Source organism: Dendropsophus ebraccatus, chromosome 8 (assembly GCF_027789765.1).
Source record: "Dendropsophus ebraccatus isolate aDenEbr1 chromosome 8, aDenEbr1.pat, whole genome shotgun sequence".
Lineage (NCBI taxonomy): Eukaryota > Metazoa > Chordata > Amphibia > Anura > Hylidae > Dendropsophus > Dendropsophus ebraccatus.
Window position 1 is genome coordinate 94902764 of NC_091461.1, and position 14031 is coordinate 94916794.

Below are 14031 nucleotides of genomic sequence, written 5' to 3' on the forward strand. Positions count from 1 at the left end.
CCACTTCGTGTTCTGTGTGAATGCAGCCTTAGGCTATCAACACCCATTAGTCTAACATAACTTTAGCCGTATTACATGATCTAACATATAATTGTTTGCCTATGTTCTGTATGTGCACCAAAATAACAAGCCTAGTACATGACTTGTCAATTGTGTAGCAAGCACTGTTTTGGTCTTTGTAATGTGGTGTTTGTGTAGCCACTAATTTTTCAAGGGATTCAAACCTGTATTGCAGTTGTGTTTTACAAAATGTTATGTTTTTCCATAGCCACCTTTGACACTTCAGGCAACATCTTTTGAATAATTAGCCGCTCTGCCAAAAAGTGTGTAAGACGAGAAAGCCTGGGGACATTGATTTGCTGAAACAAATGTCAATACTGATAATTTGGCAGGAATGCTATAGGTGACTGTGCGGAGCATGAAACATGGTGTCAAGGCTGCAAGACAGCATGAAGCCAGAAAATGTTCGTCTAAAATTTCGTTTTTGGATTGTGTTATAGTAAGCCCCCCCCCCCCCCTTCACACCTCCTGAAAGTTCAGAGGAATTGCTGGACAAATAGATATACATTAGTGACAGACAACCTAAAGGATTTTTCATGAAGGTTTTGTTTCAGGAAAACAGGGCCAGATTTTTAGGCCCTATTCACACATCCATGTCAGTGTTTACTGTCAGGAACACCTGATCAGGAGGCCTCAAAAGGCATCAGAAGAGCATCAAGATTTTCTGACAATAATCGGTTTTTACCTTCATGAAACCGTCAGGAAATGCTTTCTAGATCTTGTGATCTGAAAAAAAAGTTTTTTCTTTTATGTTCTAGGATATGGCCCCGCACAGTGTCATCCTCGTGTACCGTGCCACCGTCTCCCCCTCATGCTAAGTGTTATCCTCTAATCTGTTGCTGAACTACAACTCACATTATGAACTACCAATAGGACATGATGGAAGTTGTAGTTCTGCAACCTGGATGGCTGCATGTGGAAAAACTACAACCACCATCATGAACTGTCAGCAGGGCATGATGGGAGTAGTAGTTATGTTGGTTAATCTCACCTGTCCTGGATCCTGCTCTGGCCACCCTTTTCCTCTTCTTAAAGATACTGAGGTGAGATGGGGGGGGGGGGGGTCTTTGGACCTTTAGCATGGGATTAGGGGGTAAAAAGGGGGTAGGGCAATAGGCCGGGCAGAGCCACTGAGGTCCTGGTGAGGGAAGCCGGGATCCACTGCTGCCAAGGTCCAGGGGGAAGTGCATGGGGGTGTCGGATGGCTGGCCCGGCCCCGCTGGACGAACATGAAACAGGATCTAAAAGATTAAGAACTATTTTCCGCAACGGACATCCTTCGGGGAAAAAACAGAAGGGTGTCCATGACTTATGTAAATCTTTGGATCCGGAAATCCGTCAGAATTTCAGGATAACAAATGAGTGAAAATCGCCCCACGCAGCACTGAAAATGTCTATACCTCCACCTGCACATCGCCACTGCCCTACACATTTGGCCTCCACAACAACGTCAACACTAAATACAGCTGATTCCAGCAGTGATCCACCATCTACCACTCCCACTAACCCAGAACACCCCCCACCAACACTCCGACATCAGCTCCTTATGCACCACAGGACTGCAGCACCAGTGCTGTTTCCAGTCCCATCATCCCTTTGACATGCCTGGATATCTGCTCTGATGTCTGCATGATCTCCTCTTCACCCCGACATTCCGCCAATCAACCACCGCTTGCATAGAAGAGAATAAAGGAAGTTAGATGAGTATCACATCAGGTCTGTGGAGTCTGAGCTAGTTTTGGCTGGAGCCGGAGGTGGAAAAGATGTACCAACTCCTACTCCAGCTTTGAAAATAATCTTTTAAAATTTAATAATTGAGTTTTTATATGGATTTTTATAAATGTCCCTCATGGTATAGTGTATGTTCTATCAATTTAAGCCCTTTATTTATAACAACCAGAAAACCCCTTCTCTCATACATTTAGTTTCCTCCATATATCAGTAATCTGGTCTCTATTTGGCAGTTTGTTTCTGAGCTGGAAGAGTCCATTGTGTGAGGGGAGATCTGTGCTGTTCTCTTCCTGGATACTGGGTGACTGAATATGAGCATCAGTGTAATATGAAGATATCCTGTGTAATACAGAGGAGGAGGAGGAGAAGAAATAAGTAGTGTAGCAGTACCCTCTGTCCTCAGTGTGGTGTTTTTCTTCAGTGTGCTATGCCTGCAGCAGGCTGTTTGTGTGTGCTATGGCTGCAGCATGGTGTGTGTGTGTGTGTGTGTGTGCGCGCGCGCTATGGCTGCAGCAGGCTGTGTGTGTGTGTGCGTGCTATGGCTGCAGCAGGCTGTGTGTGTGTGTGTGAGTGAAAAATCAAGGAAGGACAGAGGGTTGAGATCATAATAAAAAAAAGTTATATTTGCCCCCACAGTGCACTCAGAAATTCCCGCTCAGCCAATCAGTGAGTGAGGCGGGACGCAGCTGCAGTCAATGACTGGCTGAGCGGTAGATCCTGTGGATCTGCGATGATTCAGGAGTGCGGATGCTGACAGACAGCCTGCTTTCAAAGTATCTTGTAGTCAGCATGTTGAGGAACCAGCTTTACCAGCATCTTCTAGTCAGTATGATGGAGGTTCTGGGATGTATCAGGCATTTCCTGATGGTTTCCTGAAGCATAATCTGGAATGCTTAATTTGCTAATCATGCCACGATGCTGACCAAGAACTTTGTATCTGTGAATACTGTCTTCAGTTAAAAAATACATCAGTGGTCATCCACACATCGCTGTTACACGTAGCGAGTCATGGTCGATGCCAGATAACGTTAGGTTGGTATCTCAAGCAGGGTTGTTGAACCTTCTGCCCTCAAGCCAGGGTCGGCCTTCTGGGGCGCTCCGGCAGGCAGAGAGCTGCACTGCGCGCCTGACTTAGAAACAGAAGTTCGATGCGCTGTGTGTCTACATCTAACTTCTGTTTGTACTTAGATGTGCAGTGCAGCTCTCTGCCGGAGCGTCCCTGGCTGCCCTCTTCCCGCAGTACATCTCCTCCCCTGCGCCGTAGCATGACGTCACGACCACATGTCCAGCCAATCAGTAAGGGGACGTGCAGTCCGGGTAAAGTCATGACATAGCCATCTACAGGGAAATAACAGAGATTCTTCTGAAAAGTATTACAGAGCAGAGAAACCAGTCTGGACAATATTGTCATAGGGCATCAAATGATACATGTGTGGGAGAGGGACGCCATGACAGCATTGTCTCAATTGGTTTCACTTCTCTTTAATACTTTTCAGAAGAATCTCTGTATTTATGTTTCTTTATCGCCCATGCTGTCTCACATTATCATATATTTATTCTTTTGCCCCCCTCTCACTCATGTTATTTCCCTGTAGAATGCTGAGTATGTCTTCTAATAACAATTACACATCATTTTTGCAAGGGGACAGACACACAGATGCTCCATTACGTTTTTTATTTATAATACCTTACTGTAAAATATGCATGTGATACTTATTTTGCCATATTCATACCTATATGTATATGAAAGTTGGGATACTGTACTGCACTTTTTATTGTAAGGCTGTGAAGCTAGCGGCAGACTCCCTGGCAATTTTACTGTAATGGATGCCGGTTTCTGTATGAGGCAGGAATTGAGGGCGGCGCTGTACCAGCAAGCACACAGTAATGGCCGCCACTTGCTCTGTGAGGAGGCAAGGAAGGAGGGCGGCGCAGTCATGTCAAGCCCACAGTAATAGCTGCCGTTTACTGTATGAGGAGGCAGGGAAGGAGGGAGGCTCAGTCCCAACCAAGGTAACGCCCCAAGTTGTGGCGACCTGTGTGGGCGGCTCAGTCACGGCAAGGCAACAGTACTTGCCGTCACTTGCTGTATAAGGAGGCAGGGTAGGAGGGCAGCGCAGTCCTGGCCAGTGTAACGCCCCCAGCTGTGACGACCTGCGTGGGCGGTGCCATTCCATTGATTATGCCGCCCACCTCAGATCTAAGTCACGTCACAAAATGGCCGACGGGGACAGACAGCGGGACGTGATGCAGATAGAACTGCATGAGAAGATGAACTTCCGGAGCCATGTGTGGACTGTGGAAAAGTTGTAAGTCGCTATTATTAGTTATAATAGTATATTAACAAGCTATCTAACTTATGATTGCGGGTAAAAAGCTTGAAAAATTTTTTAGGCTGGACTAATATGGTGGTTTCCCCTAAAGGAGCCACCCCTTGGCTGGGTCCTTACCAAAGGGATATCTGGGTAGGCCTGTTTTTTAAGATTCTTAAATTAGGCTACACGGGCCATTTCTGGGCATTTCTGTATGGGGCCATGACATCACATGACCAGGAGCCCGACAGAGGAGCATGAGCTGCGATGCTGCACTATGGGGGCATAAGAACCGGTAAATAGGATACACATACACACACCGCCTGCTGCAGCCATAGCACACTGAAGAAAAACACACAATCTTCTCCCAGTGAGACAACACCACATTGAGGACAGAGGTTACTGCTACACTACTTATGGCTTCTCCTCCTCCTTCTCTATATTACACAGAATATCTTCATATTACACTGCTGCTCATATCCAATCATCCAGCAAGAGAACATCACAGATCTCCCCCCACACAATGGACTCTTCCAGGTCAGAAACAAACTGACGAATAGTGACCACCAACCTCTCCCCGACCACCCTTATCTAATAGGCCCAGTACTTTATTACTGGTATATGGAGGAAACTAAATGTATGGGAGAAAGTGTTTTTCTGGTTTTAATAAAAAGGGGCTTAGACTGATAGAACATAAACTATATTATTGATGAACATTTATAAAATTAAAATTCAATTGTAATATTTTGAAAGATTTTTTTTAAAGGTGGAGTACATTTTTTTCCCCGACTTAAGCCAAAACTAGCTATGACTCCGACTACACAGCCCTTACCACAAGACAAGTCGATTCATCTTGCAGCAGAAAGGCCCTACATTAGAGATGAGCAAATTTACAGTACTTTCTCTTTGCTAGGCTCGGCGGTCAGCTGCCTTTGAACACTGTGACGCTCCTCTCCGGGTGCCTGGAAAAGCTGGATCCACTCGAGGAAACTGAGTATTTACTGGAATTCAAATGCTAAGCTGTTGGGGTTTTGCAAACCTGAATTTATTGTAAATTTCCTAAATATAATCTCATATTAGTTCATTTGATTTAATCAGAAGCCATCCTTGTCTCAGCAAGCAGGGAGACCCACTGGAAGGGCAAACTACTGGCGTTGGGTAAGAGGGAGTAAAAATACAACTGAAAAGAAGTAGGTTTACAGTTATTAATAAGACAACAGAATCAGTGAGCCACTTTTATTTGACGTTAAGAGGCACAAAACTTCATAAATGGAAAAGCAGTCTGAAGAACAATCTGAGAGCGTCATCTAAAACGCATTTATTACATGTTATAGATCCTCTTTGCACCTTACTGAACAAGGGGAAGTAGACTAAGCAGGGAAGATGGGCCAAACTTTAGGCAGTGATTTGCCATCACACCTGACCCCTATCTCCGCCAACATCATCTGTCAGTGGATTGTGAAGAGTCCCACACACCTTATATCGACAAGTATGGGGACCTTTAGGGAGGCGGGAGTTGGAAAGGCTTGCAGCTTAAACATGTGTGCAGAATATTATGGTGGATGTCAAGGGAAGCCTGCTGATATCCTCAGAGGCTGTGAAGAAAATTGAAGTTCATGAGAAGATGTTTTTTTCTTGTTTCAATACTATAGGAGTAGGCGTTTGGAAAAATGCATCCACATCTAGCGCTCTGTTCTCTGTAGTTTCCACCTTGTGAGTTTTCTCATGTTTAACAAGGTGTGATTTCTGAGTAAAACATTTCCCACATTCCAAACATAAAAAAGGTTTGTCTCTGGTGTGAATTTTTTGATGTCTGACAAGGGCTCTTTTATGAGTAAAATGTTTGCCGCATTCTGAACATGAAAATGGCTTCTCTCCCGTGTGAATTTTCTCATGCATATGAAGACATGCTTTGCGGGCAAAACACTTCCCGCACACTGAGCATGAAAATGGCTTCTCCCCTGTGTGAATTCTTTGATGTTTGACATATACTGATCTCTGGATAAAACTTTTCCCACATTCCAGACATAAATATGGCTTCTCCCCTGTGTGAATTTTCTCATGATCAACAAGAATTGATTTCCGGGTAAAACATTTCCCACATTCCAAGCATAAAAATGGCTTTATCCCTGAGTGGATTTTCTGATGAGTAAAAAGAGCAGCTTTATAAATAAAACTTTTCCCGCATTCCTTGCATAAATAAGGCCTCTCTCCTGTGTGAATTCTCCGATGTTCAACAAGAACTGATATGTGGTTAAAACCTTTCCCGCATTCAGAACAGGAAAATGGTCTCTCAACTTGGTGAAGTCTTTGATGTCTCTTCAGATGATCTTTTCGCCTAAAACGTTTCCCACATTCTAAACATAAAAAAGGCCATTCATCTTTGGGCACTGGCTTGTACATGGAAAGACTTAGGTTCTTTATATGTTTCCCACATTCATAGCTTTGAAAAAAATTACCTCCATTATGGTGTGCATTTTCATCGACAATGTTTGATAGATAAGGACATGGCTCCTTGTGGTCATACGACGCCTCTGTGATTTGGAGGATTGGGGAGATATTGAGGGAGTCCCCGGATTTATTATGTACAACGTTGTTACCTGATCCACAATCTGGAGATAAAAGGAGGTGTCTCTCCGTGGCTCTTGTGAAGTCATCTACTGGAGAAAAAAAAATTGTATTTTGATATAACAGTGGAACTAGGTTCACACTGTGTTTATGCTATCTGTTTAACGTGTACGTTAAAAGAAAAAAAAAAAAACGGATACTGTTGTACGCTATACTGCAGAATCCATTTTCTATTGAGGTACATTATAAAAATGGATCCGTTTTTTTTTTACGTACACAAAAACGTGGTTGGCCAAGTTTACTGCACATAGCAATGTAAGATACTAATAGTAATATCATACTTTTGTGGTGTTTATAAAGCGGAGCTGTCAGCAGCTTAACAGGGACAACAATAAGCCTATGGCTACATAGGGATTAGCATCAAATGGAAGTGGGCTCACCACATCTGGGATCTCTCCACATGCCCAGAGAGGGAGTGAGAAAAGCCAGACTAAGGGCCCTATTCCACAGTCACGATAATCGGCCGGATCGGCCCCATTTGGCCCGATTCGGCCGATTATCGTTCGGTGAAATAGAGAGAACGAACAGCCGATGATCGTGTCATCGGCTGATCATTCATTTAGGGCCAGACCTAAAATCATCGTTCCCCCACGCGCAGCGGGCGACCGACGATTTGACAAGCAGCAGCAGCATCATACATTACCTGTCCAGGCTTCTTCTCCGCTTTGTCTTCGTCCCCGAGTCCCGCGCGCTGTCTTCAGAATGGCCGGTCAGCTGACGGAGCGCTTAGCCAATCACAGGCCGGGACCGCCGCGGCCTGTGATTGGCTGAGTGTTGCCTGTCAGCTGACCGGCCATTCTGAAGATAGAGTGTGCGGGACCCGGGGACGAAGACAGCGCGGAGAAGAAGCCTGGACAGGTAATGTATGATGCTGCAAGGACATCGGTAACAATGTCGTTGCAGCCCTCGCTCAACGATCATCGGGCCGAGGAATAGGCCCAGTAAACGAGCGGCGATCTAGCAGATCGCCCCTCGTTTACATCGTTGATTGGGCCCTCCTCGGCCCGTGGAATAGGACCCTTAGGGTCCTATTAGAGAAAGCAATTTTTAACATTTAACGATAAACAATCACAAATTATAGGTCCATTTACACAGAAAGATTATCTGACAGATTATCTGCCAAAGATTTGAAGCCAAAGCCAGGAATGGATTTAAAAAGAGGAAAAATCTCAGGCTTTCCTTTATGACCTGATCTCTGTTTATAGTCTGTTTCTGGCATTGGCTTCAAATCTTTGGCAGATAATCTGTCAGATACTGTCATTCTGTGTAAATGGACCCTTAATCCTTCACCATATTACACAACGATAGTTTTAAGGGTCCATTTACACAGAAAGATTATCTGCCAAATATTTGAAGCCAAAGCCAGGAATGGATCTGAAAAGAGGAAAAATGTCAGGCTTTCCTTTATGACCTGATCTCTGTTTATAGTCTGTTTCTGGCTTTAGCTTCAAATCTTTGGCAGATAATCTTTCTGTGTAAATGGACCCTTAGTAACGATCATTACTACGATCATTTCCTCCATCTGATCCCAGCAAATAAAGGAATGATGTGGAATTACATTGAGCAATTAGTGAACAAATGCGGAATTACAGCGAACGATTGGCGAACAATTAAGGCTGGGTTCACACTACGTACGCAGAAAAACGGATGGAAAAAACAGATGCATGTGTGTGCATTTGTTTTGATCTGTTTTTCCATTGAATTCCGTTATAAAAAAAAAAAAACAGATCAAAACGGATCCTTTTTTTTAACGGACACAAAAATGAGATCGACTACGTTTTTGTGTACGTTAAAAAAACGATCCATTTTGATCCGGTTTTTTTTCAGAATGGTATTCAATGGAAAAACGTTTCAAAACGGATGCACACACATGTATCCGTTTTTTACATCCGTTTTTGGCAAAAAACGGATTGCAAAAACATAGTGTGAACCCAGCTTAACAATGATTTTGGTGTAAGCACCAAACGAAAGATGAACGATTTCTCATTGGCCTGCATTAACACGAAAGGATTATCATTATAATAATAATTTGGATGAAAATCCCTTGTAATAGCATGCGTGTCTATCTGAGGTGGACACGGTGTGACTGCTAATAAGAAACAACAGGTGGTGGGATACTGACATCGTTCCTAGAATATCAGACAGGGTGACACTTTTTAATACTTTTAAAACAAAAGATCTTGAGAATTTGGGGATGTAACTACAAATAGTATTTTTTATGGTATAATCCTTTTGAAACCATATTTTTGTTTCTGATTTTGTTGGAAAAAAATTATCATATAGTGTGTTAGAACCTGGAGTCATAGAGGGCTGTTGGTTTTGGAGGTGGGGGTAAGATGTAAGTGTGTTGTTAAAATTAAACCTAGTAGATAATACTTACCCAGGTGTATATCTACAGGAATTTCCTCCACCTTACACTGATAATCATCTTCTGCTACAGATTCAACTTTAATATCGTGCAGATCTTCGCCCTAGTTCAGTATGTAAACAGTCAGTGCATAGGTCAGAAGACTGGAGATGGGAAACCCTAATAACATCATAACAATATCTCGCATTTATTGAGCTAAATGTGCAGTAGAACACAGATCTTCTAAAGGTACATTTACAGAGGTAAAAATCACATGTGGTTTTAACATATTTCATTGATTTAAAGAAGGACGCTAATAAAAGTCACTTTTCCGCTTGGTTTTGCACGGGACATCACATTGAAATCAATCAGACCCCACACTGTTCTCTAGATAGAGTCAGGAGAAGCAGGAAGAGAAGACCAGCACTCCTCTAAAGAAGTTGGTTGAGGGGCTGAACACTCTGCTCACCGAACAAAAACCTTTGCTATGTCTCTGTGACAGGTCAAAAGATTTTTATATAGGGAATCCACATGACCTAAAAAGCTGCAAGGCAGCCCTACAGATTTAGGGGCCTCTTACATGGGCTGATTATCGGCCAGGAGCATTGCTAGAAACGCTCCTGCGGCTGATAATCTGCCTGTGTAAAAGTGGCCTGATCCTTGGCTGATTGAGTCTGTAGAGCAGGCTTTCAAATTTATCGTTGTTCACGTGTAAACAGGGTTATGCGTGGCCGACAACGATAAAAGGAAAATGAGAAGACAGGTATGTATATATCTGTGCTGTCAGTATCCAGATCACAAGCAGCAATGTATACATATCAGCCACGCTGCTTGTGATACATCATGAAAGGTTTCCTTCAGGCCTCGCCTCCTCCAGAATGATTGACAGCTGGAAAAGGCAGGGCCGTAAGATACAGCTGGTGGCCAGAAGACTGGAGACCTGGATGCCGGCAGCATGGATGGTAAGAGTATACACTGCTGTCTGTGATCTTTAAACTAACAGTAAAAATATATACAGATCTGTGCTGCCAGTTTTCCAGGCAGCACAAAATATGCAAGGATCTTTTGTGCAGCCCCTAGATTTCACTGATGGGTGTTCATTTGTGGCAGCAAAATCTTCCTGTGTAAAAGGACCCTTTTAGTCAGATCTCTGCTTCATTACCTGATGATCCGGTGGGATTCCATGATTCTTTTCTTGCCACAGAGAATGGAGACATCTCTCAGGAGCATTGTGGTCACTGGGTCCATCTGCTGAATATAACACAGTGGTGAACACACTATGTCACACTATATCTCTAGTTCTGAGACCCCACTACCAGTCACTATATATTCCCAGGACACGTGTGTGGGAAATGGTCTCTAGAGACTTACAATGAAGCCTGTCTCTTCTAGTTAGATCGAGTGACGAGCCAGGGAGAGAAGTGCTCGGCCCCTTGCTTCTCCTGGCTATTTTTAGTGACCAGTGGTGGTTTCAGCACCAAGACCACAACTGAATTTGGTGGTTACCACTCACCTGGGCTGATGTCTACAGGAATTTCTTCCTCTTTACACTTCTGAACACCGTCCACATACATTTCTTCTCCTGTCATTACCTCAATCTTGACATTAGTCACATCTTCATCCTGAGGGGCAAAAACAGTTGTAAGAAAGGAAAGACCTGGTAAATACCACAAATGTGAGCTTATATGTGTATATAGGGGAGTTCCCATGGGTCAGATTTGATATGGATAATTCCACAGCAAGTCTGACCAGAAAATCCACCCAAGGTCATGCTGAGTTTGGTGCTTATGAATTTTTCTGCTGCAAAAAACAGCTGAACAGAAGAAGGGGCATTCTAAGTTATACTGTACATGCAATAATGTATCAGCCTGGTGGAAAAATAATACTTACCTTCCTCAACCAGTACCAGCAGAGTACTCTTAAGGATCTCCTTTCCCTTACATACCTCAACAATCACAGCACAAAACATACTACTGACTGCTATGTTATGACATAGTACTGATACACTGGGATTACAATGTGCAATGTGCTATATCTCCAGATCACAGCAGGTCTCAGCAGTGAGACCCACTATGATCAATAACTTTTGCATGCCTGATGACTTGTCAAAAGTTATTTTTTATGACAGTGACTCTCTAAACGCTCGTCCAAAACTGCACAACCCTTTCTCAGTACGCTGTGCAGAGCTTAAGCTAAACTGTTAGAGGGATAATGCTCAGAAAGGCTGCACCTTCTTGTGGTCTGCCATGTCCTGTAAAACACATACTTCTTAGTGTTATGACCACAAAAAGTGAGACAGTCATCATCACGACATATGGAGGTGCTGCCTATAGCGTCCAGACTGCTTCCTTTACTTTTAAAAAGGATTCACCCTCTCAGAACCTCTTATAGTAATGGTATAATGTCCCAGCATTCCCAGCAGCACTCACCTCTCCAGTCAGCAGCTCGATGATCTGGTTAGTGAGCTCTTGGATCCTCTCATCATTGTTTCTGTCATGAATCAGTGACTGAGGCTCCAGGATGGAGTTCTGGCTCTTGCCCCATACTCGGGATATATGGAGATGGCTGCTGGAGGTCACTTGCTCTCCTAATGTTCTCTTTTCTACTGTGTAATTCTGTGTAAGAAGAGAGACCCAAGTAAATATCACAATGTACATTGTATGAGACCCTCCACTTTGTAAAAAAATTCTCACACCATCGGGCATAAGAATCCTGAGGTCAGCAGAGGCCTACAGTATATACTGTACAGTATGCTCCGGAGTGGTGATCAATGGGGATGAGCCTGCGTCACTGTACAGGATGCAGAACCTCCTGTATGAGGACACCACATGATCCACACAGGTGGGACACAAGTAACACAGATGATCATCAGGCTGACTGGTGTCACACAATCACAGTGATGACGTCATCTGACAGTTCCCAGAATCCCTCACCTCTCCAGTCAGCAGGTAGATGAGCTCCAGGGTGAGGTTCAATACCCTGTCGGCCATCTCTTTTCTGTTCTTGTCCATCTTCAGTCGATCTGTCAGAAAAAGGACCATTGTCTTGTAGAGGGGACTTCAACAGGACAGATCCTTTACTGAACAAACCTGCAAGAAAAACCCATAGTATGAGACTCTTGTACTCTAATGATTTCAAGTAAATAAACCCCTTATACTATACACATCGGTAATTCTGCACATCTTACTGGCAGTTATTGTAAAGGTTTGGAGGAGTGACTGCTACTTAGTGGGATATACCTGTTATTAAAGGGTTTACTTACTTTCCCCCTGCACTGTGGATGTTTATTCAATGGGCTCAGTTAAAGACACGAATAGTTATATTGTGTCTGTATTATTAGTATTGTTACACAGAGGTTGTCTATTGTAAGTCAACGTCAATCTGTCAGCTATATTTGATGCTGAGAGCTGCAGATGCTGTTGGATAGCTGCTGGGGTATAAAAGCAATCTGCACCTTTCCTGGGGGTGATGGATTAGTCAAACTTATAAAATCTCCTATTTATTGCTCAGCCAAGTGTCAAGGAGGTGGAGCCAAGTGGCTCAAGTGTCACAGCCTAGCCTACCTCCTCACTTGCCCTCACCTTCCAGCCCCTACAGGGCTCTGTCTGTCAATCAAGAAGGGGCTAGGGGTGAGGGAATATATTTGCCATTGATTCATTTGGTTTTGGTAGGGATAAGCTGGGGGCAGAGGTGTCTGGCTGCGGTTTAGCCCTCTCCTCCTCATAGGCTACAGATAAACATTCTATATGTATGGGAGGGGTCAGGAGAGATAACTTTTGGCCTGTAGGCAGGCTATGTCTGGCAAGGTGCTGAACCATCCAGTATATTGGGGTTGGGGTTAGATAGGAATAATAGAGGAGGAGTCCATGGTGCTGTGATATATAGGGAAGCCAGCAGCTTCAGACATCATGTATACAGCAGAGGAGCCCTATACATTATATGACCATAGAGAATGTCTCCATGTATTATAATGTAGGGTGACATCCTGTATAGAGATAGAGAAGACGATCAGCAACGTCTACTGTATACACAATGCGGTGCAGACATCATGTATACAGCAGAGGAGCCCTATACATTATAAGACCATAGAGAATGTCTCCATGTATCAGAGTATAGGGTGACATCCTGTATAGAGATAGAGAAGACGATCAGCAGGGGTCTCCTGTATATGGAGGACAGTGCAGGTGTCATGTATACAATAGAGGAGTCCTCCTATAAGACCATAGAGAATGTCTCCATGTATCAGAATGCAGGGTGACATCCTGTATAGAGATAGAGAAGACGATCAGCAACGTCTCCTTGTTAAGGATGTGATATTTTGTATACACAATGCGGTGCAGGCATCATGTATACAGTAGAGGAGTCCTATACATTATATAACCATAGAGAAAGTCTCTATGTATCAGGGGGCAGGGCGACATCCTGTATAGAGATAGAGAAGATGATCAGCAGGGGTCTTCTGTATATGGAGGACAGTGCAGGGGTCATGTATACAGCAGAGGAGTCCTATACATTATAAGACCATGAAGAATGTCTCCATGTATCAGAGTACAGGGTGACATCCCATAGAGATAGAGAAGACCATTAGCAGGGTCTCCTGTATACAGCAGGGAGGTTCTGTACATTATAAGACCATAGGGGACATCTCCATGTATCAAAGCACAGGGTGACATCCAATATAGACGATCAGCAAGGTCTGCTGTATATACAGTATGATATATATATATATATATATATATATATATATATATATACACATACGCATATATATGGATATATACATATACACACACACACACACGGCAGCAGTAGACATTGTATATTCATATATTCGCCATAGACATACAATGTAATAACACACCATGACTAGCAGAAGCTGCAGCAGCAGGAGGTGCCGGGCACATCCCGCTCAGTCCCTTCCATCTATTAATGTGCATTGTAGGAAGACACAGG

General features: G+C 43.5%; 1 protein-coding gene across 1 annotated transcript in view; it reads right to left on the reverse strand.

Annotated features, from left to right (window-relative positions):
• Positions 1-5351: 5351 nt before the first annotated feature.
• LOC138799641 (zinc finger protein 585A-like) overlaps positions 5352-14031 on the reverse strand; it is a 50281-nt gene continuing 41601 nt past the window's right edge. The window contains exon 13 of the mRNA XM_069981102.1: positions 5352-6418. Within this exon, the coding sequence (XP_069837203.1) occupies positions 5718-6418 (701 nt within the window). The 3' untranslated portion in view covers positions 5352-5717. The remainder of the gene's footprint in view (positions 6419-14031) is intronic.